Source organism: Rhea americana, unplaced genomic scaffold, assembly GCF_003343005.1.
Source record: "Rhea americana isolate MKP2758 unplaced genomic scaffold, rheAme1 scaffold_115, whole genome shotgun sequence".
Classification (NCBI taxonomy): Eukaryota; Metazoa; Chordata; class Aves; order Rheiformes; family Rheidae; genus Rhea; species Rhea americana.
Window position 1 is genome coordinate 1,487,946 of NW_028185206.1, and position 25,367 is coordinate 1,513,312.

General features: G+C 36.2%; 1 protein-coding gene across 4 annotated transcripts in view; it reads left to right on the forward strand.

Annotated features, from left to right (window-relative positions):
* HOOK3 (hook microtubule tethering protein 3) overlaps positions 1-25,367 on the forward strand; it is a 73,486-nt gene that overhangs the window by 32,984 nt on the left and 15,135 nt on the right. For 3 of the 4 annotated variants that reach the window (XM_085317594.1, XM_085317614.1, XM_085317621.1), the window contains 12 exons: positions 771-854; positions 2,068-2,231; positions 4,476-4,616; positions 5,435-5,636; positions 9,140-9,250; positions 12,023-12,110; positions 12,731-12,800; positions 14,440-14,580; positions 16,397-16,484; positions 21,738-21,772; positions 22,552-22,634; positions 24,361-24,461. In XM_085317594.1, coding sequence (XP_085173720.1) covers positions 771-854; positions 2,068-2,231; positions 4,476-4,616; positions 5,435-5,636; positions 9,140-9,250; positions 12,023-12,110; positions 12,731-12,800; positions 14,440-14,580; positions 16,397-16,484; positions 21,738-21,772; positions 22,552-22,634; positions 24,361-24,461 — 1,308 coding nt within the window. The remainder of the gene's footprint in view (positions 1-770; positions 855-2,067; positions 2,232-4,475; positions 4,617-5,434; positions 5,637-9,139; positions 9,251-12,022; positions 12,111-12,730; positions 12,801-14,439; positions 14,581-16,396; positions 16,485-21,737; positions 21,773-22,551; positions 22,635-24,360; positions 24,462-25,367) is intronic. The other variant, XM_085317603.1, reaches the window with a different exon arrangement.

Below are 25,367 nucleotides of genomic sequence, written 5' to 3' on the forward strand. Positions count from 1 at the left end.
CAATCTCCTGAGAAATAAGACATGGTGATCCTGTTTGGAAAGTAGAGGCCCATCTAAAACTTATCCTATGTAATAATATGTATCTATACATATCTCTATATAAATAAATACATTGCATGTWTTTACAGACCAGTTTTCTTTTAACTGTATTTTTTTATTTTATCCTAACTGTGTTCACATGCAAATTTGAAAGATATACATCTTATAAAATCCTTTAAAAAGAAGTATTTGAGTATTTCCCARCCCTTTTCAGAGTGGTAGGCTTCTCCATCTCCATGTTAATTCTATTCCTGTTGTGCATTAAGAGTAGTTCCCAGTGACTAGACAGATTTTACCTTAATTGTCTATTCCCTATATTCTACCTTTCAATCCTTTTTGTATTTGAAAAGTAGATAAAAACTGAAATTATGCACTCTTTGCATATGTAAAGAAAAGTGGTGTTGACAGTTTTTTCAGTATACAGACTTGGCAAGTTCTTCATGTTTAAGTTTTTCAGGGGCTTTGGACTCAGTTCACAGACTAAGTATGGTAACTTTAGTGTTTTGTGTAAGACCATATATTACTTTCAGATGTTTTTGTTTGTCACACAAACTAAAGAATGATCATATTTACATCTTTGTTTCTTTTTAAAAGCAGAAATACCTCACTTTTCAAAAAATACAGTATATTACATAAATGTAAAAAAAAAAAAAAAGTTTGTATAGTTCAGAAATTATTTTAGACAATTTACAGAGAATGATGAAACTAAAAATGTTTGTTGTTTCTGCTAGCTGAAGAAAACTACAGAAGAATTAAATGAAGCCCTAGCAACAAAAGAAGAAATTGCCCAGAGATGTCATGAGTTAGATATGCAGGTAGGTTATCTGCTGTGCACGTTAATACCAAAGTGGGAAAGAGACGTGTTAATTTTTAGGCAGTGTGGAAACCTACTTTTTAAAAAGGAAGAAGAAAATTGCACAACAGTTTTGTTGTTTTACTTGTGCTACCAGAGCAAAGCTCATGCTCTCTTGTCCTGATGCAGTGATGTCAGTATCAAGATGGTTCATACTGATTGCACTTCATTTAGGTAGGAAAGAAGTAAGCTATATGGCTCAGCTCATGAATTAGAAAACTCGTAGAGGTGGTGCTGCTGTAACACGTTCAGTAAGAAGTTACCCCCCAACTGGAAGTTACTCTAGTGCATCAGCTGTGATTGGATTTAAACTAAGCTTTACTGTAAGCTGTACCCACCTCATCCGGAAGATCTGAATGATCTAGACAGGAAGGCTGGAAAGGCAATTTCAGTGAAACTCTGCTTTGGGGTATGATTTGGCCTTGTGCCAAGCAGTTTAGCAGCCATTAGAATTAATGAAGCTTTGTGCTTTGATTTGTAGTATATTTGATGATGCAAGCTCTGACTAAAGAATTTCATTCTTTTGAGAAGTTCGTATTCCCTCTTTTCTCCTCCTACTTGCATGTTAATTCTGTAGTATCTAATGGTATATGAGTTCATGCTTCAATGATTCTTTGAGTTGCAACACTTTAGGTTCCCTGTACCACACCACCTGTTTTCCCAAAACTGGCAGAAACTGAATTGTCTTCGGGACTTGTGTTCATGTTCCAGATCTGCTTGCAGTTAGCCATTAGTTTAAAAAAAAAAAAAAAAATCTAGGAAGGGTATAGCTGTTACTTGGATTTCCAGACTTGGATATTCTCTGTGATTGATAAGTGTTGTTTCTTCTGGAAATTAGTTTAAAAAGCATTACTGTAAGGTGCTTTGTTTTTTGGAAAGTATGCGGACTCTAATACGATGAAGTTATTTTCTGTGATAAGACAGACTTTAGGTGCTTTTAAGAAATATTGTTAAGATTTACATTTTCTATATGGTAAATCCTACCCGTAATGTTGTAAGTATCTTTTACTTCCGTTGGATATCTATCAATTGTGCAGTGTTTTCTTGGTGAAATGTGTATATTGAGACCTGTATGTTCCCATTTATGGGTTGCGCTAATATTTTGTTGCACTCATGAAAGAGCTGCTCTCTGTAGCTGATAGCTCTATTATTTCAATGTGCTTCTGTTACAACAGGTTGCCGCCCTTCAGGAGGAGAAGAGCAGTTTACTTGCTGAGAACCAGATCCTGATGGAACGTCTGAACCAATCTGATTCTATCGAAGATCCCAACAGTCCTGCAGGTCGTAGGCACTTGCAGCTGCAGACCCAGTTAGAACAACTCCAGGAGGAAACATTCAGGTAAAAAAGCTGCGAGTGATTAGATTGCTTGTAGTTGGTGGGAGATATGGTTTGTATACTTCCGGTTCAGCTGGCAGATATGCGCTGACTTTTTGTAGTGGATGATATAAGCAGAAGAGTGAAGCTTTTACAGTGAAGTGAATGTTATGATTTACCTGTTTAAAAGATCCAACTTCAAAAAATGTATAGTATCTTAATGTCGAAATGTGTGTATGTCCCCCTCTATTCTGGTAAATTGTTTCTAATTATTCATGTGCGATCACTTCAGCCATTTTTTAAAAAATCAATGCAAATGAAAAGAAGCATGCTTCTCTCTTTTTAAATTGTTCTGGTTGTATTTTTTTTAGGTGTAGGGATTCCTAGCTGAAAGTTTGCTATGAGCAGATGGTATTTTTAACAACAGTGTGTCCTCCTCTTAAGTTTAAAAACAAGATGCTTCACATCTGAAAAATAAACATTTTCTGTGAGTGAACTCTGCTGCTGAATTGTTTTTTCTCTAACACATGAAAATATATTTTCTCTTTCAATCATCCTACTAGTTCTTTTTCATCATCACTTTCTGCCTGCTTAAGTCATAYGGCTGCTGAAAAAATAGAAAGTCCAATTCACTATCATCTTTTCATTCTTGTTCCTGTACTTTTCATCCTCCTTTGACTGTGACACTGTGACATCTTGCTACATTTCTACTTTTTCTTCTTTTTCCTGTCCTCTTTGCATTGCCCTTTTCCAATTCTTATGTCAATTGTCATATAACCTGCTCTTTTCTTTTGTACCTGAGTTTTACCATTTTTTCACTTCAACATGCCGAGCCTTCTTCGGAGGAATGTGTGTTCAGTCATACATTCTGTCTTCAGTTTCTTGGAAAAGATCTGGTGTTTTTCTTGCACCCCAGCTAATGTCGGTTGTCCTTCTTTCTATACACCTATACTATAAAGAAACAGTAATATTTCTGTAACTTGCCCTTTAACTCTTCTTAGTCATCTTCATTCTCTGGAACAATTCCTAACCCATTCTTCATGCCACTTTCTGTTTGTATTGAACAGATTTTCCCCACTCCTTAAATTTCTGTACTGCCTGTTACTCTAGTTTTTTCTAGAGGCTCTGGAGTTTTTTCTAACTTCTCATTTGTGTGTGAGGTCTCTGTCCTTCAGTGCTCCTTTTTCTTCTTTGTCTACATTCTTAATGTATGCTATCTAATGACAATTTGCCTGTGTTGGTATTTTCTAGCTCTAGTAGGCCTAACAGGAAGTACATTCAGCTGCAGTGATGTGCAGTGTTGCACAGCAGTTGTTTTCCAGTCTTCCTTMTTTGTATTCTTCAACAGCTCTGGTGTATCAAGATCAAAACTTCTGTTATATTTAGGTTAAATGTCCTATCGATAGCTTCTTGTCCGTATTCTTGTAAATTCTTTTTGGACTCATTATATGAAGTTACAGTACTTTTTTATTGACTATATATCCTTTTTAAGATGTCTTTATGTTAATTTATGTTAATTTAAAATCATAATGACACTTTATGTTGCCAGATAATGTCCTTTTCCATTCATTGAAAATGTTAAGTTGAAATTTCTCGTCATTATTTCCTTTGCTCACTGCCAGGTTAATGAAACTTTTCGTATGTACATTGTACATGAGTTCATCATTGCAGAAACTTTGGTTTGCATTCTTTGTATAGAAATCAAAATGCAGATAAATGAATGTCTTAGTTCTTTAGAGATTCTGGACAGTCACAGATTCTTTTTTTTAAAAAAAAGAAATCAGTTCTACATCATTTAGAACGTATGACAATCAAGTGTATATTATTGAATGTGTAGAAGAGTTGGACAGCTGAACAAAACTGTAGGATAAAGATTTAATGTTCAGACTTCATATACACCAAGACAAAAAAAAAAGTGAAAATTTCTCCTGGAACTTGTATGTGTGAAAAATAATTACCACAGAAGAAGCTGGGATTTGTCATTCCATTAAAATTGACAGCGTACATTTCTATGTAACATTGCAAGGCAGAAACATTGATCTTAAATTGGAAGCATCAAAGAAAAAAAAAGTGCGTCTGCGTATCTGAATAAGCCAAATGCTTGGGAGCAAAGTTCCAGTCTCTGTGTTGTAGCACGCTGGGCTGCTGCTGTCTTTTTTACTATGCATTGTAAGGCTGTTTCCAGTATTCTTAGAGAAGATGATGATGAAGAAAGGTAACAGAGGTTCAAGTCGAGAAATTACTTTCTGTTTTACTTTATTTCTACAGATTAGAAGCGGCCAAAGATGATTATCGAATACGCTGTGAAGAACTAGAAAAGGAAATTGCTGAATTGAGACAACAGACGGAAGAGCTTACCACATTGGCAGAGGAGGCTCAGTCTTTGAAGGATGAGATAGATGTACTAAGGTAAACTATGTTCTGCTAAGCATGCTTTTAAGTGTATTAACTTTTAATCCATATAATTCGTATAATCTTTATTAGCTTCTGTTAAAATAATTTTAATATAAAAATTTCTAAGTGAACACTAAAATGTACTGTGGCCGTCAAAATGATAGTTACAGACATGTTGAAGTCATCCAGCCTCAGAGCAATAAGATGAAAAAGACACTCTTGTGTCACACTTTCTGGTATGGCTGTGGGGATTCTTTCTTCCTTAGCTTATAGTTTTTTTGGATTTTTATTATTTTTCTCTGAAAGTTTTCCAAGCATAGGCTTTTTTCTAATGAAATATGCTTTATATCAAGCTGATATTGTAGGAATTGGATATAATTTAAAGCAGTGGATGGTGGATTGGTAAAAGTTTGCCTGAATCTATTATAAACTGAACCCTATATTGCCTTATTGTTAAAAGGCATCATGTTCCAAAACTGTTACGGTACTTCAGTGTGGCCAAGTATAGACTGCCCAAGAGATGAATAATTGTGATTTTTATCCCTGATTGTCTTTAAAACAAAGTGAAGGGCAGAAAATGTTATTCCTTACGCTGGTGAAATGTAAGTTTCTGAGGATGGATTTAGAGTTAAAAAAAAAAAATAAATGGGGAAGAAAGGGGTCTAATTAATATTGTAAGTTAATTTTGGAAACAGAAAAGAGGGATGTATTAGGAAGAATGATAGTCTAAAGGCATTTCCAACAGCAGCGCTTCGAGTTGACAAGTGCTTTTTTTTTTTAAGAAAAACCAAATTTTTTCCAATTACGAATTTGATACAAATCTGTCCCTGCAGGCATTCATCTGATAAAGTGGCCAAATTAGAAAGCCAGGTAGAATCATACAAAAAGAAATTGGAAGACCTAGGTGATTTACGACGGCAAGTAAAACTCTTAGAAGAGAAAAATACAATGTACATGCAAAATACCGTGAGCTTGGAAGAAGAACTAAGGAAGGCTAACGCAGCACGCAGTCAGCTGGAGACATATAAGAGACAGGTGAGAACAGACATCACCAGTGCAACAGCTATCTGTGTTGCTCAACATTTTATTTTCACAGCACGTCTAACCCCTCAAAGTAAATACAAAATGAACAAACAGCTCTTTATGTTTGGGTAATGTGCATGTTTTGTAGGTACTTCTTTTCTGTTCCTTTCCCACAGTATTGCAAATTTATTTTACTTTGCCAATACCTTACTTTTCAAAAATTAGCAGATTTTAAGCTTTTTTTTTTAATTATTCCTAATTCATGCTCAGTAGTGGAGCTTGATTTAGAACCTCTTCTTTCAGAAAAAGCAAGCAGGCTTCACTTAATTTTCAGCAGTAGGGGATCTACCGTAGCAAGGTAAGTTATTCTGGTAGTTAAGTAACCTCTTTTTCTCTTCTCTCTCTCTTTCTCTCTCTCTCTGTTTTTATTCAGGTTGTAGTTTATCTAGTATGCCTGAATGCTCAGAAGATAAAAAGAGGGGAGGATGTTTTTCATTTTTTTCATTTATATGCCCCCAGAAGAATATCAAATGCATCATCAGTATGCTCTGAAGTGAAGAGCCTTGTGTTTTATTTTCCTGCTTATCCAAGAGTAATGTGATCATATTTCTATAAAGGTGGAAGGCATTCTTATCCTCTCTCTGCTTCTTCATTATATTGACATGACATCATTATGAGACTCTTGTAACAAGGCCAGCTCAAGTCTGGTTTATTAACACAAACAGTGTGCACTCTGTAGCCTGCCTTTTCTTAACCTTGAATGGTCATGCTACTGGTGTCCCTATATGTCTGCTTACAGCACAATAAAGATACAAAAGCAACAACCAACAACACTGCAAGCCCTGGAGGAACATGTATCCCTCAAATTTGAAAGTCATTTCTGTGAATGTGACGATCTTAGTAACTAGGACAGTTAGTTTCAGCCTTCCTGGGCTAATTGAGAGTATAGTCCAAATGTCTCCACCAGGGCAGGGCAGGGCAGGGGAATACCTTGGACAAGAAAAAGGCTAGAACAAAGGGAAGAGTAAATTTAGAAAGCAGTGGCCTTTCACACACCAGTAGTATCATGTTTACTTGTAACAAATTTCTCTCCTTTAAACAGCAAAGCATATGTTATGTTTGTGTAGCCTAAACATCTGTATCCAGTTGTTCTTATTTCACTGATGATAAGAATTTTGGAAAGGGCAGCCCCACTGCTTGTGCTTTGGCTACCCAGCTGTGAAGTACTCCTCCTTTTCTTCCTCATTCCATGGGTTTTATGGATGAGATTTCAGATCAAGGGAACTGTTGATATGTACAAATGGATATGAGAACTGTACAACTGGCTGAGACTGGTATAAATAATCAGGTGTCTCACCTGACAGATGTGAGTTTCCTTCACCTAACTACACTACCTCAGAATGAACACGCAGATTCAATTTGCCTTAGGGTCTGTAAGGCTGGGCTTGTTCTTAGGATTGCATGCAGGTGTGGACAGTGTGGGTATGAAATGTCAAAAAGTTAATTTCTGAGTCTCCTAACTTTTGAGAGGTGTGGTGAGAATTAAGACAGCCATAAAGATGTTGATGCTATATTCTTGAGCATTAGTGTGCCCCATTAGTGAAGTCTATCATGCCTGGTATGTGGAAAATCCAGCCTCAGTGATAATGATATAATTGAGCAAGTTTTTAGACCTTCTGTACTCTGCCGATGAAAGTGCTTGGTTCAAACCACTCTAGCAACCTATGAGGAAATTCCTGTATTTGTCCCGCTGAGGAGTTTGTGGGATGAGAGGAGTAGTGGTTGATTGTACTAGGAGATAAAATAGCATTTATTTAGAATTTTTTATTTAGTTTTCTGAAAGCAAGTATTTTCTTAAAACTGTTTTTTGCAGCCTGAAGAATAGAAATGAGAAGATTCTAGAATTGGTTTTGTGTAATCTTAATTCAGCCCCTTTGTGCATATGCATTCTGGTATTTTTTTAACAGTATGTCCTACTTTTCTTTCCCACAAGATCCACCCTTTAATCATTCCACATGTCAGATATTGCTCGGTAAATGTGATGGCTGTTCATTATTTCTTTTTTTTCCTGCATGAATATGTAAATTTATATCTTCCTATACACTGCCCAAATTCTGACTCAAGGCTGTTTATTTTCTCCCGCTGTTTTCTACCTACCATTATCATACTGTGAATGATTACGAACATTAATACGTTTCTTTCCATGTAAGGTGGGATTATACCCATTTTACAAGTACAGGGTGCAGTCACATGTGAAAGACTGCATTTTTATATGTCTGTAGTTATTCTGGAAGCCCCAGTGAAGGGTGTCATATCTGGGAAGCTAAATATTTTCAAATCTAATGTTTGGGTTACTTTTTCTGATGATTTCAGAAACGGTAGGCTCCCTCCCTCTGCCCTTTCTACTCCTAAACTTTAATTTAAGATCAAGAGCAGCGAAGTCCTTCATTGTAAGACAAACTATGCAGAATTTCAGACCTGGCAGTTATTTTGCTGTAGTTATATTGTACTGAAAAAGATTATCGGATTATTGGAACATGCTTGGCAGCCTTAATATAGGTATGGCAACTGCTTTGCTTCCCAATTTAATTTAATCAGTTTCTCTGTAACCCAAAATGAAGCCGTGAAAAAGCTTTCTTGCATGTTCTTCAGAAGCTGAATGTCTTTAGCTGAGTCTTCTTTCAGCTTACATATTTGCAGTCAGTCTTTGGTCAGCTTACTTGCTTCCATGCTCYCTGAATTATGAGCATTACTAATGTTCTCGGGCTCAATCTTTGTTACTAATGTTGGAGAGGTTTGAAAAGGTTTTAAAACTTTTCTGATCAGCCTGATCGTTCACTGAGCATTTCTGCTAGACTTTCAGATTTCTCCTCTTTTAAGTTTAAAAGCTCTTTGCTAATCTATGGCTTGAAAGTATATATGAGACTTTGTTAGCCATGCATTTCCTTTTGAAGTAAAATGGAAAAAAAAAAAAAAAAAAAGATGATGATTATGAGCCTATGGCTGAATCTTCAAGTTAGGGTATTAAAAAATAGTTAAGAAAATTCAGCTTAAGGAAAGTTACCTGTTCACATAAACTGATGGTTAAATTCTCAGTGAGGCTTGTGAAATAGAGGTGTTGAAAGTCTTAGAAGATTCAATTTCTTCAAAGACTTCCTTTTCTTAGGCTTCTCAGAAAGCAGGAGGATTATTCAACTTCTCCTAAGCTCTCTGGTCTGTAGAATTTTCTACCTTTTTCTGTGGACCTTGCTTGGGTTTAATTTTTTTATTTTATTTTATTTTATACATGCAAAATACATTGTTTTTTTGCTGCTTTTGTTTGTTGTAAGACCTAATATTTAAATACTGTTGTGACTAAAACAGAAAACAACTGGTGAAAGCAGTTTTTAGTATGTCCTATAGGTAAATATTTTACTTGTTTTAAACATGTCTCGTGGTGCATGGTAACTGGCTTCTTTGTCTTGAATACTTTGTTTTAATATTTGCAGACAAATTATTGATTCTTGTTCTCGCAGGCAGTTGAACTACAAAACAGATTATCTGAAGAATCCAAGAAAGCTGATAAATTAGATTATGAATGCAAACGGCTGAAAGAAAAAGTAGACAGCCTCCAAAAAGAAAAAGATGTAAGTGTCAAGATGTTTTGTTTGGTAGTAGAAAAACAACTTTATGTCCTTTCTTACACAGAAATGTGGTAATCAAAACTAAGTCTTTTACAATAAGCTTTTTAAATTGGGAATACTCTTTTCACTTAAAATTTTCTAATATTTGTTTTCAAAATTTTTTTAAACCTAAGGAGAGTACAGCAGAGAATAAAGGTGACTGTACAAAAACATGGGCAACATTTTTAGAAGGAAAAGACCTAACAGATAGCATCTGAAATTGTTTCTTCGCCATTAACTATGAGAAGGCTTATAAATGCCAAGGATGATTCTGATGTATTCTGAAAAACGATTTAAAGCAGGGTTTTTGCAGTATCATCCTAGAACTGAACTCAGTCTTTTTTCCAAAATAACACTCCATGAAGTATCACACGCATGTTTCTCTTTGTGGAGTAATGACTACTGTAGCAAGAGGTTTAGGAATCTTGTAGAATGACGTATCTTCTTTTACAATCTTGCCTTTTACGGCAGCTCTTCATTGATCTATCTTCTAGTGCTAATATATATATGCAAGATAGGTCCTCTCTGTCATGTGCTGCTAGTGATTTTGAGCTTGTCTGCTCTGTCTTCTTTTGCCAAGACTTCAGGGTTTTTCTTGCATACTCTTTATTTCTCACTGTGTTAATTCTGTCTGACTTTTTAGGAGTCTTACTTGTCAATGATTCAAAATACCTCATAAAACATCCCCAGCACTTTCAGTTAGCATTTTTTCAGGCTTGTTTGTGGTATAAGTTTATCTGTCCATCAGGCAGAATCTTTGTAGGCATTTCCCTGAACATACCTTCCTCTCCAGTCTTTCCCTGTTTTCAGTTCTTGCACTTAGAACTGAAAATTCTTGGTTATATTCTGTTCATCAGTCTTTGATTCCCTCTTTTTGTTAAACTTACTGACTACTCTGGATATGTCACTTTCTTCTCCCCTTGAGTTTACACTGGAATGCTCATAATGGTTGTGTTCATCGTATTGTGCTTTGATTTTTCTTTCCTGCTTTTTATTTAAAGTTTATTTCTCCAGTTTGTTTGACAATGGTAAGATTGTGTTTGTGGCTTACCTGTTGCTTGGTGGACCATTTCATCTTGCACAAAGGATCTGAATTGCAGGCTATTGTTGCTATAGGCTTCTGTTTTGCCACCTGGGAAGTGGTGTGTTTTTTGTGGCAGAAGCTGTTTTCAGTACATCTTTTTGAATAGCTAGGCTCCTGTGAGATTCGACTATAGCTGAAGGAGTCTTACAGAGTTTGGGTTAATGATTCTCCACTTACGTTTCCTAATCTTTCTGTTCCCCTGTTGACACGTTCTAATATATTATTAACATTGCTTATCACAGGTTGAAAGTTTATGTAGTGTTATCTTGTGAATTATATTTTGGAGGCAGGTGTTGAAGCCGTTTTTGTCCTTATGTTTTGGCAAAGTGCAGTAGCATGTGTTTGATATTTTAAGCTATCTGATTTGGAGTTTTCCTTTTATGATGTTTTGACTGATAAATATTAACATAATTGGGTAAATTGACTTCTTATGCATGTTTGAAAGAAGCCTTAGAGCTTCCTTTAATCCTTGAAATACTCTGGCATTTGAGTAACCAACTTGTTTTCTGACAGATAGTATCAGACTCTAGGATCCTGGCTTTCAGCAGCAGAATTTATAAGCACTGCTGCTGGGTGGCTCTTTTTATTGCAATGGTGAAACCAGTTTTATGATGTATGGGATTTGTGAAATGGCTTTCTGTGCAGACAGAATGCCCACTTTATCCTGATTGTTCCAGCAGTTAAACCAGAGTCCAAATCAAAGGATTCAGGAGTACAAGAGAAGCCTGTGTCCCAACCCACCAAAATATTCTTTGCAAAAGTGATCCCAAGTTCTGGGTTCATTTGAACTGACATACATCCGAATCAAACTGTTCACAAGATCAGGCTTACAGAGCCATCAGCCAACACAACTCTGTACCTAATGAGGTCTGTTCTAGGCCATTTGGTGACATTGGACACATCCTGATTTTTTGGAAGAAACTACAACTTGATTCTTAAATTGTCATTCTCTTCTCTCATATTTGACTCTTGGGAACCTTTTGAACTCCTGCCTCAATACTACTTGTAGTTTCTCTTGTTTTGCCAAAAGGGGACTTCTGTGAAATAGGAGCATATGGGCATATGACACTACTGAAGAGCACATCTATTTAGCTTCCAGAATGGTCCAATACGGTTCTTCAATTCTCTTTGGACTGAGTCTCAGGCAACTGATTTTCTTCCATATCTGAGCTGCTTATGAGTGACAAGGCCAGTTGGCACATGTCAGGAAGGGGAAGTGGAACGACTTCGTACACTTGCACTGTTGAAAGAGAGACAAAGTAAAGTTAACGCAATTTGTTTGTTCTGTTGACTGTGTGCCTCCTTGCCCTTCCCCTGGGCTGAATTTTGTTTTCTTGAGGATGCCATTTATTACCTGGCACCAGCACTTTGTGTCACTAATATCTTGATTTTGTAAGACTACAGCCTGGTTGTTATCTTTATCCCCATAAGCATAATATGGAGCAGGCTACTCTTCTGAAAGAACTGCTCTTCCTGTGGAATATTTAGTCTTTGCTCTATTACAGAATAGGCTCCGATGCTGTAATTTGAAAATCATTTCTTGAATTATATGTAAATTCCTCCTAAGTGCTGGTGCGATGCCTGTTGGCAAGTGGCCTAGTTTTAAGGATTTGTAGTGCCAAGACTAATACTAACTCTTTCCAATTATTCAGAGGTTAAGAACAGAAAGAGATTCTTTGAAAGAAACTATTGAAGAACTCCGATGTGTACAAGCACAGGAAGGTCAACTCACCACTTCAGGTAAAGAACAAATAAGGAGGTTAAATGCATCTTTTCTAAAGTTCACAGAAGTCTTCTGGTGTACATTTAATATGCATTTGTTGAAAGGAGAATGAATTCAAACTCTTCTAAGCTCAGCTTGCAAAACTGTTCTGTTATTCAAAACTTTACAAGCATTTGAGAACACTTCAAAGTTTCTGATGGACTGAAATTTGTCATGTTTAGTTTCCTCTCCAATGCAATATTTTCAGAACATATTTCTGGATTTATGAGTGATCATGTTCAGTCTCTCTCTGGAGAAAGTTGTAACACTTTTCTGATGTATATCTGCTGTTTCAAGTATTGCAGTTTATTTCCATGTGCTATGTGGAAACAGCTTTGTAGTTTTTAGATAAACTAATTAATTATTAGAAAAACACCACAAAATTATTTGTCTAGAATGGTTGAAGGTAGAAATAGTGATTGTTTTCCAAATGAAGTTGTACTTGTCTTTCCTTCTTGCCATAGCTTGACTTTGAGTCATTTCACATTTACTTAAGAACATTACTCTAAAACTGTGAACTTGTAGAACAAAGTCATTTCTAGTCTTTTAAAAGAAAGTTACTAGTCTTGCTAAAATTCTTTTTCTTTTCCTGACCTAGGTTTAATGTCCCTAGGAAGCCAGGAGCCTTCAGATAGTTTAGCAGCAGAAATTGTTACTCCTGAAATCAAGTAAGCTGATGCATACTTTGTTTTGACTAGCCTTTAGAGTATGTCCCTAAATAACTAGCTTCGCCTTTTCTCAGCGTTAGGAAATGTTTACAATTAATGTTTAGTTTCTCTCCTTTTGATTTTCTACACAACAGCACCCCTCATGCTTATGACAAAATGCACTTGACCTGAGTTTTGTGTTGTGCTCCAGAAGAGCACTTCACTCTCAAATCGTGTCTTTTTTCCTGCTTAGAATTCAGAAGGCTGCAACTTAAATATGTATTGACAGATAAAAATGTTTGTAACGGTGGTGTTTTATGAGGAAAAAAGACTAAAATTGTCAAAGTTAAGAGGAGGTTCATATTCCGTTTATTTTGTGGCATGAAAAGAAACATGTCCTATTAAAAAGAAGGAGAACAAATAGCTGAAAAACACTATGTCTTAAGATGCTGCAGACTGTGTTTAGCCTTACCAGCTGGCTTGTTATCTCTGTAACTTAAAATAAAGTCCTTAAAGGACAGTGACATTTTAGAAATCTGCTAGCTCTTTAAGAGTTTTTCTTTTCTCTCAGTAAGTATGGATACAGTTATTTCAGCATTTGCAAAGTTTAATTTGGGGTTGAAACTTGTCTTTTTCTGAGTAGTAAAAAGATATCTCTCTAGAACTGTATTGCTGCACCCTGCTACAGGAGCCATTCCTTTCAGTTTTGTTCTGGAGCAGCAGAGGAAAAGAATGGTATTTTGAGTCACTTTTAGTAAGGCATGGAGTGACTGCATAAGCCTTCCACATGATTTGCAAGAGAGAGAACAGGACCCTAAATGTCTTAAATACCTAAGTGAAGCCTTGTAAATTTAACTGTCTCTTCATCTTTATGAGCTGAAGATGGATTTTAGACAAGCATATGTTCATGCAGACTTTGGAGCTGCTAGACTTCGCCTTCTTGCCTATTTCATAGACATGCACAGTAGCGGTGGCTGCTGTGAGGCTGGTACTTCCTGATGCAGAGGTCTGGGCTGCTGCCTCTGCTGATGAAGTGGGAATGCTGCAAGAGGCAGCCTTCCCGTAGGAACAGCTGCTGCTGCTCTCCTGTCATCTCCATGATGACAGAGCTTAGGTCTTTGGACTAACTAAATTGGCAAAAGGAGAATCTGCATATTGAAAGGGGATTTTCTGCTCAAATGACTTTCTCCATCTTACAGAGAAAACTAGACTCACTGTGCGAGTTTTGAGAGGCAGATTCATTCTGTGAGCTGTCAGTTGGATTTGGGTCTAAATATACAAGTTAAGCGACCTAAGGCGAAACAGACCAACAGGATGGAAGTGACTTGCCCAGGTTCATGCAGTTGCTCAATGACAACTGAGATTACAACCTCCTTTAATGTTTGATGCCTATCTCTGTGTCATACTTATCAGTTTGTCTGGCCCTGCTCTGAGATCTGTATAGCCATTCAGGCAACTTTCTTCTGTTGTGCTTTCTACAATTAAAGTTGTTTTAATCAGATTTGAATGTGGACATCTTAAGAGATGTGACTGTTTCAGCTTTCTCTCTCAAATGAATAAAGATGATCTCTACATAATCTTTACACCTGCAGTGCTAAGTGGTTTTCTTCTTTACAGAGATTAGCATACTTTTCCTAGCAAATAGTATTTATGTTTTTAGGGAGAAACTCATTCGCCTTCAGCATGAGAATAAGATGTTAAAGCTGAACCAAGAAGGTTCTGACAATGAGAAGATCGCCTTGTTGCAAAGCCTACTCGATGATGCAAATTTACGGAAGAATGAACTGGAGACAGAGAACAGGTAAGGAGGTATTCTCGTCCATTCCAGTGACTTTTTAGCAATGCAGTACAGTTCTGACTTGAACAGTGTGTGGTCAAGGAAAAGTTCCTCCTGTCGGGGGAAAAAAAAAAAAAAAAAAAAAAAAAAAAGGTTAGCCCTGTGAGAATAGGTTGACCAGGCTGTGAACCTACTTAGCCCTTTGATGCAGATTTAGTATTGAGAGGCTGAAGTATGGGCTGAAGAATTCTGTAATGTATTCCAAGTGGAATGATGCAGAGGGTCCCAGCAGTACCATGCATTTTTTCTGATTCTCCTTCTGCAAACCAAGTATAAGAAGAGAGTATCACATACCTTCATTCTACCCATTTGTTCCCTGTGCATTTTTTCATTGTCTCTTCTGTTTTCTTTTTATTATTTTAGAATTATTTTGGCAGGAATTAGAGCTGCTGTCAAGATTATTCAGATTTTGTGAAAATGCRTATTTTATGAAAGTTTAGGGTAGTAGAAATTTTCCCATGATTTTAACTTCTGAATATTCTCATATTGTAGTGTGCAGTAGGTTTTAGCTGTCTTGCTACACCTACATAATGCTATGACAAGTGAGAACAATTCAGCAAGTAAGAATTCAGATGGAGCTGTATTGTTGGAAGGAGGTCGACACCTGCTGCTATTTGCCTGCTTTGTATGTGGTCTTTCAGTAGAGAGGCAGACACAACTGTAGTTCCTTGGACATGTGTTTCTTCATCAAAAGCCCAGAAAAGATTTTCCATCTCCAGCTTTGAAAAAAGTGCCTAAGTTCCCAATTAAGGATCTTAGCATCATAGATATGGTTAGGCAAGAATCCTGCCATATGGATTCCTGCCCTTGCATGGAAGGAGCCTAGCACTGGTGTGGGCTGGGGCCAACAGGTGAGGAACAGCTCTGGCAGCAAAAGCCTTGGGAGTCTTGATGGGCAGCAAACAGGACGTTTGTCAGTGGGGAACCTTTTGTCCCAGACAGCTGTTTGAGGAAAGTGATCCTTCCCCTCTTGCCAGTGCTTGTGAAACTGCATCTGGATGCACCATACAGTTCTGGGCTCCCCAGTACAAGAAAAGCATTGACATGCTGAAGTGAGTCCAGCAGAAGACTGCTAAGATGATGAGGGTCTGGAACACGTGACGCATGGGAAGAAGCTGAGAGAACTGGTTTCAGCCTTAAGAAGAAATGGCATAGGGAAGATCTAACTGCAGTCTACATCTACTTAATGGGAAGGTGTAAAGAAGACAGAGCCAGACTTCTCTGAAAGATGGGCCATGAAGGACAGGCGGTAGAAGACACAAGTTGGAGCTTGGGAAATTCTGCCTCAACCCAAGGAAAAATAATTTCCTCAGAACAGTGTCCAGCTGCTAAAGAGCAGCTCTCCTCCCAGATGTTGACTGGACATGGTCCTTAGCAACCTGTTCTAACTGGATCTCTTTTAGCTGATGTTGGACTAGACAATCTCCAGAGATCCTTCTCAACCTATAAGTTTCTATGATTCTGTGATTGTATAAGAACAGTAAGCTAGTAGCTTTCATGAAGTAGAAATGACTGTTAGAAATTTCTGTTGCATCTATCTAGAAGTAATTTCTTACCAGATAAACATCTATCTTAGTTGTCTTGGAAGAGTATCAGAATGCTGTGGGAGAGTATACACTCTAATCCCTGAAACTGCAGTACACTCTGACTACTGTGGTAAATTTTCAGCAAATAGAGTTGCAGATCTTCTAAAGATGACCTAAATACAATTCTAAAAGTCTCAACATTTATCTTGTAGCTGTTTTTTTTTCTGAAAAATAGGATAATATCTATTTTCTAGGTTGGTAAATCAGAGACTTCTAGAAGTACAGTCCCAGGTTGAAGAACTACAGAAATCTTTGCAGGATCAAGGTTCAAAAGCTGAAGATGTAAGTAGAAATGTATATCAAACTTGCATTCAGGTAGTTATCATTATTTTTGCATCCAGCTTTATGTAATACTTTCTGCTTGTTCTGTTCTGAAGAAATATGCAGATAGAGATTTGTAATAGATTTCCTTATTCACTGTTAGGGCCTTGATACTGAATTATGTTTGTCTAAATAAGATGTATGGCATAAGACATTTGTGGTTAAAAAAAAAAAAAAAAAAAAGGAATGTCCTAGGCAGGGAAGGAACCAGAGAGGTTTTATTTGATTCAGTATGTCTTTCTAATAGAGAATTCAGCATTATCATAATTCTTTTATTAGAATAGAGACTTCTGCAGGGAATTACAAACATATTAATTCTCCACATTATAGTAAATTTTCAAAGTTATTTTTGTTTTCCTGATGGAAGTAAAAGTATTTCCTGACAATGGAAGCCCCCTAATTGCTGATGTAATGTGTTTCTTAATGAAAGATGCATGCAGGCCAAAACTAAGAGAGTCAGATGATCAGTCCCATAGTGTAATGTATTTTAAATTTGAAACGGCAGAGCTAGTGTTGAAAAACAACTTTCAGTCTTCCACTCAAATTGCTTTTGCTGTTTCATGTGCTTGAGAGAAGCTCTAGAATTTTCTTGAAAATGGTTATTTGGAGGAGGGTGCATCCACACTGTACATTTAGTCTGATTGTATTTCCTTGCTAATTAGCAACAATTTGTAGTGTATTGCTTTCTACTTTTGTGTTTTTATTTTAACTAAGTCAGCTAAAAAAACTGAAGTTATTATTAGCTACTTACTTTTGTTAAAGAGTGTATTAAATTTAGTTGGTCCTTTTCATTCCCAGATTAAACTGTATGAAGGTAAAGCTCCTTGTAGGGTTCTAGTGAAAGTATTTTTCTAAATAACTTAAAAATCGTTTTTAAAAAGGTCCGTATAACTATGTGATTCTAAGATATTCTTCACTGTCTTCATTATAGATCATTTCAAATTTTTCAGAGTGAGTAAGAATGTGAAAATTTTTCTCAGATACTGAGTGTGTAAATACAGCTTTATTTATTACAGCTATAATTCTGTCCCTTCTTGAGGCTTTGGTTTGGACAGCAGCTTAGGGTATGTCTGCAGTGTGCTTATGAGATTGGCTACAACCTGTGTAGGAGTAATTAGTGGTAGTTCTGCTAGCTAACAGCAGAATAGTACTGTTGCAACTCCATGGAACTACACAGCTTGTTGCATGTACGAGGCAGGCGTGTTCAAGCAGAGCAGAAGTTTATGGTGTGAAACCTGCATTCCTGGCTTCTGTGTAGGTCTAGTCATGGCCTATTTTGCAGAGTTCGATGTGTAGATCTGCCCTTATTCTTGCAAAAGCGAAGTGTAGCTTTGCAGAAAGGTTTTAGAAACCTCTAAAGATACGGACATCTTATCCACACACAAAGCAGGCCCAGCCTCAAAGTTAACCCAACTTTGAGGGTGGATTGATTGTCTTGGTTCATCATGTGTAATCATAAGCTATTCTTAGAACAATCCTTCAGAGACCTGGGGAAAAGGGTAAGGAAGGACATAGCATGCAGTTCACTGGTGCTTGATTTTGAGCATGTTTCTTCTAGTTCTCAACTACTTCTTATTTTTGTAGATTTACAATGTACAAAACTGGAAAACTGAAGATTCCTTTTCTATTCAGCCCAGAAAAGAGTGATGAGAGTTGGGGCAAGGGGTTGTTTTGTTTTATTTTCTAATTTAAATGATTTTTAAGATTGCACAAAAAGTAGTAAAAGCATTTTCTTGATCCATACAAGTACCGCTACAAATTAAGTACATTGTGTTTGCCAAGACCCATATGGAGAAGTTTTTTTAGTTTCTATATTGAAGGTGCATAGTTAGGAAGATGAAGTTAGGCTTGGAATGGGCACTGCAGTTTCATGTTGGGGTGCCTGCTTGCATCCTGGGTGTTGCCTTGCTAGCCTGTAAGTGGCTGCCCCCACCTCTGATTCTCCTGACCACAGAATCAAGTCAGACATGCTAGGTATGAGCAGAAAAGTGGGTATGATGCATTGTCCAACTCTAGCATGCACTGATCAGGTGCAGGGCTGTTCAACAGGTACACCTGACCGGCCTTGATTACATCATTTGCATACCTTATTATCCTTCTTCCCATTTCCTGATCTGTCCTTGTGCTCCCTTTCTTGGCCCCAGTACCCTCCCAACTAAACAGCCTGCCCTTGAGTATATCTTCTCCTATTGAACCCGGTCTGTCTGCATCTGTACGCAAAAAGTGGTCTCTCTTGCCACTACATATATTGATACACACTTACTAGGTCCTGCTGATTTGSTTAGGATCCATGCCCTAAAAGTTCTCAGATTGTGTCTGTTCAGTTACCTGTGAAGTTCAGCCACTTTGCATGTAGCTCTTAGCTCCTGTGAAGTCTGACCATCCCTCATAGTGCTGTCTGTAACTTTAGTCTACTTCTCACATTGAGAACATTCTCACATTTTGAGATCTTCCATGCAGTAGTTTCTCATATTCTGTTCATTTAGCTCAATTGCAGGACAGAGCTTGGACTTAATAGGCAGAGCAAAACCAAAATTTGTCCCTCAAAAGGTGATAGACATTTTTGGTGTCCTTAAGCATGCAAGAAATTTCCAGCAAAAAAGCTTTTTTTCCCTATTTTTTTTGATGTAGAGGAAAAGTAGCAATTAAATACTGGAGAGGATATCTGTTCTCTAAAGTCAGCCTATAAATATGTTTTTCTGGAGTTTCATAAGTGGAATTTTTCAGCATTTTGAAGAAAAAGCAAAACAGCTGTTGTACATTTGATAATTTTTACAATTTTATTATAGAAATRTCCTATTATGAATTAACAGAACCGTTGAATAAAGTGTGAAGCTATCTCAAAATTAGATAAAACTTTTAATTTTATTCTTTTTTAAGATATATTCTTCCTCTTCGAGAACATCATCTACAGAAGTTACTTGTTACACACAGAGGATTCAGAAATACGACTTCGAAGCTATGACTTTTTTAAAAAAATACTTATTTTTAGAGTAATTCACTTTTATTTCTCTGAACTTAAGCATCTTGCTACATGTATAAGCAGGATCTTTGTGTGAGTAAAGTGTTTTTATAAGCCACAGAATCTCTCCCCTAAGGAGCTTGATTTCAGTAGAAGGCAAAATATGACTACAGGGTATTGAAAGCACCTTTCTTCATGTGTCTGAGTAAACTCTGTCCCTCTTGTTTTGTTTGTTTGCACTGTGAATCTTTGTTAAGTTTCTTGTCCATGAGAACATTTGATCCATCTGTAGGGAAGGGAGAGGGAGCAGTTTAGTCCTACAAAAGTACTAGTAGTATGCAAATAATGTGAAAATATGCCAGTGGAATCATTTTTGACAAGTGGCTGTTTGTGCCCTTACCAAACTAAGTCCAAGCGCAATGCAAAGATTCAAAAACAAAACTTAATTCAGTTTTACTTTTTTAAAATCCCTAGGAAAATGTTACTGCAGCCAATTTTTCCTTCATTATCTAAATGAATAAATAATCTCTTAAGTGATCGGCATAAGTGACCTTGTTGATTTAAATACTTTGTTATGCAGAAAGATACATGCAACAAATTATTTTTATAGATAGGGTGATGTTGCTGCAATTGTTCAGATGACTGGAAAAGAAAAAACCAAATGGCCAAAACCTACAAATCCTTAGCTATTGTAAATTTTTGTGTCTCTGAAGTCAGTGGAGTCATACTGCCATACTTCTGCCACCTCCCTGCCATCTTTTTCTACTGCAGTTAAGAAAATACAGCTCTGAAGTAATCAAAAAGCATGACACAAGAATATGATCAAAGTCAATATTTTGAAATATTTGTGCTAYAATAAAGCTAAAAGCTTTTGGGGAGATGCACACTCTTGTGTTGTCTCCATTGGCCGTATGTTTGAACCTACGTTGAAAGAGCATTGGCAGGAAAAGCAGTGAAGTTGCTTTGATTTTTATCTTGTATTGTGATAGCATTTTGGAGTATCAGTCACATGCCGGAGCCCCACCGTGACTGGTACTAGATAAATACAAAACAAAAAGGCTGTATCTGACTTCAGTAGTCTACATTTGTTTTGTATTTGATCCATGTGAAAATACCACAATTCACAATCACTCCACCAAAATCTGTGCATCTATTCTTGTTGGTTGTAGTCGAGTGGACTGCATATTTTCTCCTGTTTTGTTACTAGTATGACTTTTGTTTTAAAATGACTTTTCAAAACAGCAATTGTTCTCCTTTGAATTTCTGATTTCAATAAGATTTACAAATATGCTTTTTTATTACTGTTGTACCTTTGTTTTTAGTGAAATGTTTTAGAAAATGTTACAGGATGAAACTGCTGATGAGAACAGAGGAGAAAAATGTGCATGTTTGAAAAAGATGCATAGCTTTAACTTTTTCTGTTCATGAGTAACTAAATATTTCTTCTGTTGGCTGCTGTTTTGCTTTATACTAATGTCATCTCTGTTTCTTGGCATGGGCTTCTGCTCAAGGCTATTGTGAGTATGGCTTTCTATTTACTTAACACTACATTTAATATGTAGACATTGATTTTATTTTTTGAAAGATGCTTATGCTGTGTAAAGTGAGTTTAAGACTAAACTAAAATTTACTTTAAAGCTTATATTTAAAGAGCTTATCCAAATGTGTGTTAATCAAAAAGTGGAACACTGTAAGTTGTATGATATTTATGTGTCTGTAAGTAAACAATAAAGATGTGAAACAAAATGTAGAGTAGTTGAGACTAACATTTCTGCCATGCTCCAGTCAGTGACACTTTCCTGTCCCCATAAAAACTAGCAAGAGTAATTTACTTCAAGTAAATTTTTATGCAAATTGTTTTGCTACATTGGTAGAACAGCTCTTCCGGCAAATTCTATTGTACTTTCTAGTTTCAAATACATTTTTTGAATCTAGTCTACAAAAGTGCTGAATCGTGAAGAAAGCAAAACAACTGCCATAAAATTTTGTCATTTACAGTCTTCCCTGTAATGATCCAGTTCCTAGGAAAATATTTGTGAAGTTATAAAGCATTTTAATTTGAGGAAGGTTACGCAGCTATCAAAGGAAGGGTAGCTAACACAGAGGATAGCTTTATAATGTGATCCAGAACCAAGTAAAGTAAGAGTTGAATTTTGATTATAATTGTCAAAATTATATGTTTAAACTTAGTGAAATAATAATATTAAAACTCCACGGTGTATTAAAATAACATATTTAACTTTCTGTTTTAGTCARTTCTTCTGAAAAAGAAACTAGAAGAACATCTGTAAGTATTTTTTCTGTCTTATTTCTTTTTGTCATATGAAATGATCTTCTTTCCCGTATGGTAGAACATGCTTACTCATTGACAGCAGTGGGAGGACAAACACTCAATATATCTAGAAAATGCATAACTAAGAGAAATGCAGGTAGCACAGGAGTATTAGGGAATTTGTTGTTTAGGTATTTATTCCATCTCTTATATAAAACCTTTCAAAAATAGAAAAAGCTGTGAAGGAACCATCATTTTGTGGTGGTTAGAAAACTTTACTTAACATCATGTAAATTTTTATTCAAGAGGAATAACTCATTTTGCTTGTTTACTTTAACTAGCACTTTAGTTAGTATTAACATTCTGTTCTACTATTTCTGCACTGCTTTTAATTTTACAGTTTACTAAAATGTGTAAGTTGTTCATTTATTAACTAGCTTACCTAAGTATGCGTAGTTTCTGCTGCACTGGGGCTAAGCCAGTGTTTCTTAATTTACCAATGCTCATTTCAAGCATACATTGTAAAATTTACTTTAAGTTCTAAAATAGATTTGTAATTCTGGACTGAGAATGAAGCTGTGTGCTGTTAGTTATATACTGTACTGCTTTTTTTTAGTTTATTTTACAAACATTTCCATGGTGGCATTGATCCACCTGCCATTTATCCTCAAGCCCCATAGCCAAAAGTCAATCATACTGACTATATAAGGGGTATTTTCTATCACTTAATGTTCATTCAGACACAGTAAGAATATTGGTAAAACAGTGTATGCTGTTGTTGTGGTTTGTAACAGTGAGAAGCTCCATGAAGCGAACAATGAGCTACAGAAGAAGCGAGCTATTATTGAGGACTTGGAACCAAGATGTAATAACAGTTGTGAGTTTACTGATACATGCACCATTCCATTTTTTTTTCTTAATCAGGTATTCTGTATGCAGGTCAAAGCCTGCTATTGTATTATCTACAGAAAGTGCAAGACAAAATGTACATTTTAAATAGCAGTAATAGTGTGTTCTTAAGTTTTTTAGGTTATGGAGACCAGAAAGAATCTTCTGACACTTGAAATGTAGTAGATCATGTTTTAGAGCCCGCCATAGTAAGAAATGACAGTGGCCATAGAAATACTGGGTTAATGTTCTTAATGTTCTAATGTTAATGTTCACCTGCCGTTTAACCTCAGCTATTAAGAACTGTATCGTATTTCCTGACATCCTATTTTAAGAAACTCTTACTACCATCTCCAGGTTATTTTTATTCCCAATATATATATTACTTCAGTATGTTTTCAGATTACAGAGTGAATTTTGCATTGTAATGTTAGAATTTTTTGACACTGGTCAGTGAGAATGTAGCATTTTGGCCAACAGGTCAAACATAGCCTAAAGTCTAGTTGTAAATGGTTGATGGGTGCTTTATATTGTTGATTCTTCTAATTTTCTAAGAAATAATGAAGAAGGTGGGTTGTTGTTTTTCAAGTTTACTTATTACAAACAAGGGAACTGCTTGAAGCCAATGTAGCTTATCTGCTTAATACCAAAGCAGTTTCCTTTAGGCAGCAGTCTAGTAAGATTAGAATACCATTTTAGTGTTCATTGTGTAAATTCTAGATCCAGAAAGAATTTTTATTATTACTGAGTTAAAACCACAGAACATGTTATAAAATTCCATTTCTTAAAAATGTTAGAACTCTTGGTGAAGTTCAGGGTCTTCATGAGTAGCTAAGAAATACGCAGTCATTTCAAACTTGACATGCCTGAATGTGAGAGCATTTAATAGCTGTTTTCTGAATCCCTGACTAAAACATATTAAGGCTTCTGTAGCTGCTCTACTGGAGTTACAGGTTGCTTTTAAAATTCCAGATCTGAGCTTTTGTCTTGATAAGATAAAAACATTTATAACTCTAGTTGTACCTTGAACATAGCAAAATGAAGCTGACACTCTCTAACATTATCTGAGAACCAGGCACCAGTGCTATGTGCTATTTGTTCCAGGGTGATGAAATTAATCATCATCTGCGATCTGAAATGATACATAATTTGTACAATCAGTAGTGACTAAGCATATTTTTATATAGCAAAGAAAAAGGTGGTGCAGTGAAACAGTCCTGCTGCTTGAGAAGATGTTGGGGAAAAATGAGTACTTTCATGTCATAATTCTTTGTCAYAAAACCTTATTCGTTGTTACACAGTAGAAGATCTGAGCAAGAATCCTGCGTGCTCACTTAGAATAGATAAATTCTTATTTATCTGTGTTGCAATATTAAGATATTTTGAAATCTAAAATGCATTAACAAACTCATTTTTGTAAGTTTGTTCGTACGTGGCATTGCTTTATGATTCAATTTCTATTTAATTTTTCCTAAATTAAGAAAGTAAAAAATTTGTACAGAACAATTAGCTAATGAGATAGAGGTACACATTTTTCATGTATTTCTGAACTGTTTAGTTATGAAACCTTTTGTATCTTCTCTATCAGATTTCATATGTAAGCTTTTCTTAACTGAATTAAGTCCTAGTTGTGCCTTAAATATCTACCTAAGCACAGGAAAATAAGCATAATACAATTATTTTATTCTTCAATATGTGTTTCTCCTGATATAAAGCACTAAAAATTGAAGAATTGCAAGAAGCGTTGCGGAAAAAAGAGGAAGAAATGAAGCAAATGGAAGAGCGATACAAAAAGTATTTGGAAAAGGCTAAAAGTGTAAGTGATTTTGTTCCATATTAATCATCCCACTGTGAAAGGCTGTACCATACTACCTTACCTCATTTCATTTTCTTCCAGTATCTGTATTTACAGTAGCAAGAGAAAGAAAAGACCTAGTGGGTTTCTTTGTATCTTCATACCCTTAGGGTGCTTAATGTTGATTGGCAGATGAAAGGCAGATGCTTTGACTCTGTTTTTGTATTCCTGATCATCCCCTTTTGCTGCTTATCCAAAACCACTTTTATTGCCTCTGTATGCATGCATATCCACTGCTACGAATTTTTGAGATTTATCCAGACAAAGCTCCTTAAGCATGACAAGTGCCAACTGATAAGGAGAGAGCATTAAGCTCTTTCCAGCACTGTGATAGCCTGTTTCTTTGAGGAAATTCTTCTAGACTTAAGTCAGTGAGTGATGTAGGTTGGCTGAAGCAATGTCCTCACTAGGGCTAGTGATAGAAAAGTAACGAAAACAGCTGTGCTGTATTTCAGAATCCAAAAATAGCCTGTATGTGCCAACTCAAAAGGAGAAAGCTGTATGAGCAGAAATACTGTTTAGTTGGCATTTGTGCATGGGACTTCTGGCACAGTTATAATGAAGATACATTTCTTTGTACGCTCAGGAGCGTAGCTTAGTGTCACCAAGAACATGGACAACTGAACCAGCACATTCTACTTTTCATCAGGGTGGATTACTTTGCTAGATACTAATGGGTGGAGAGGGAAGGAAAAGGGTTTTTTTGTTGTTGTTTTTTTTTGTTTTTTTTCCCCCCCATTTACCTATGTCTGCATCCCTTTCACATGTGCTTCTGGGTGAGATAGGCTTCTCATGGTGCAAAGTCAATAATACTGTAGATTTCCATCTTTCTTTCTTTCTTTTTTCTTTCTTTCTTTTTTTCTTTTT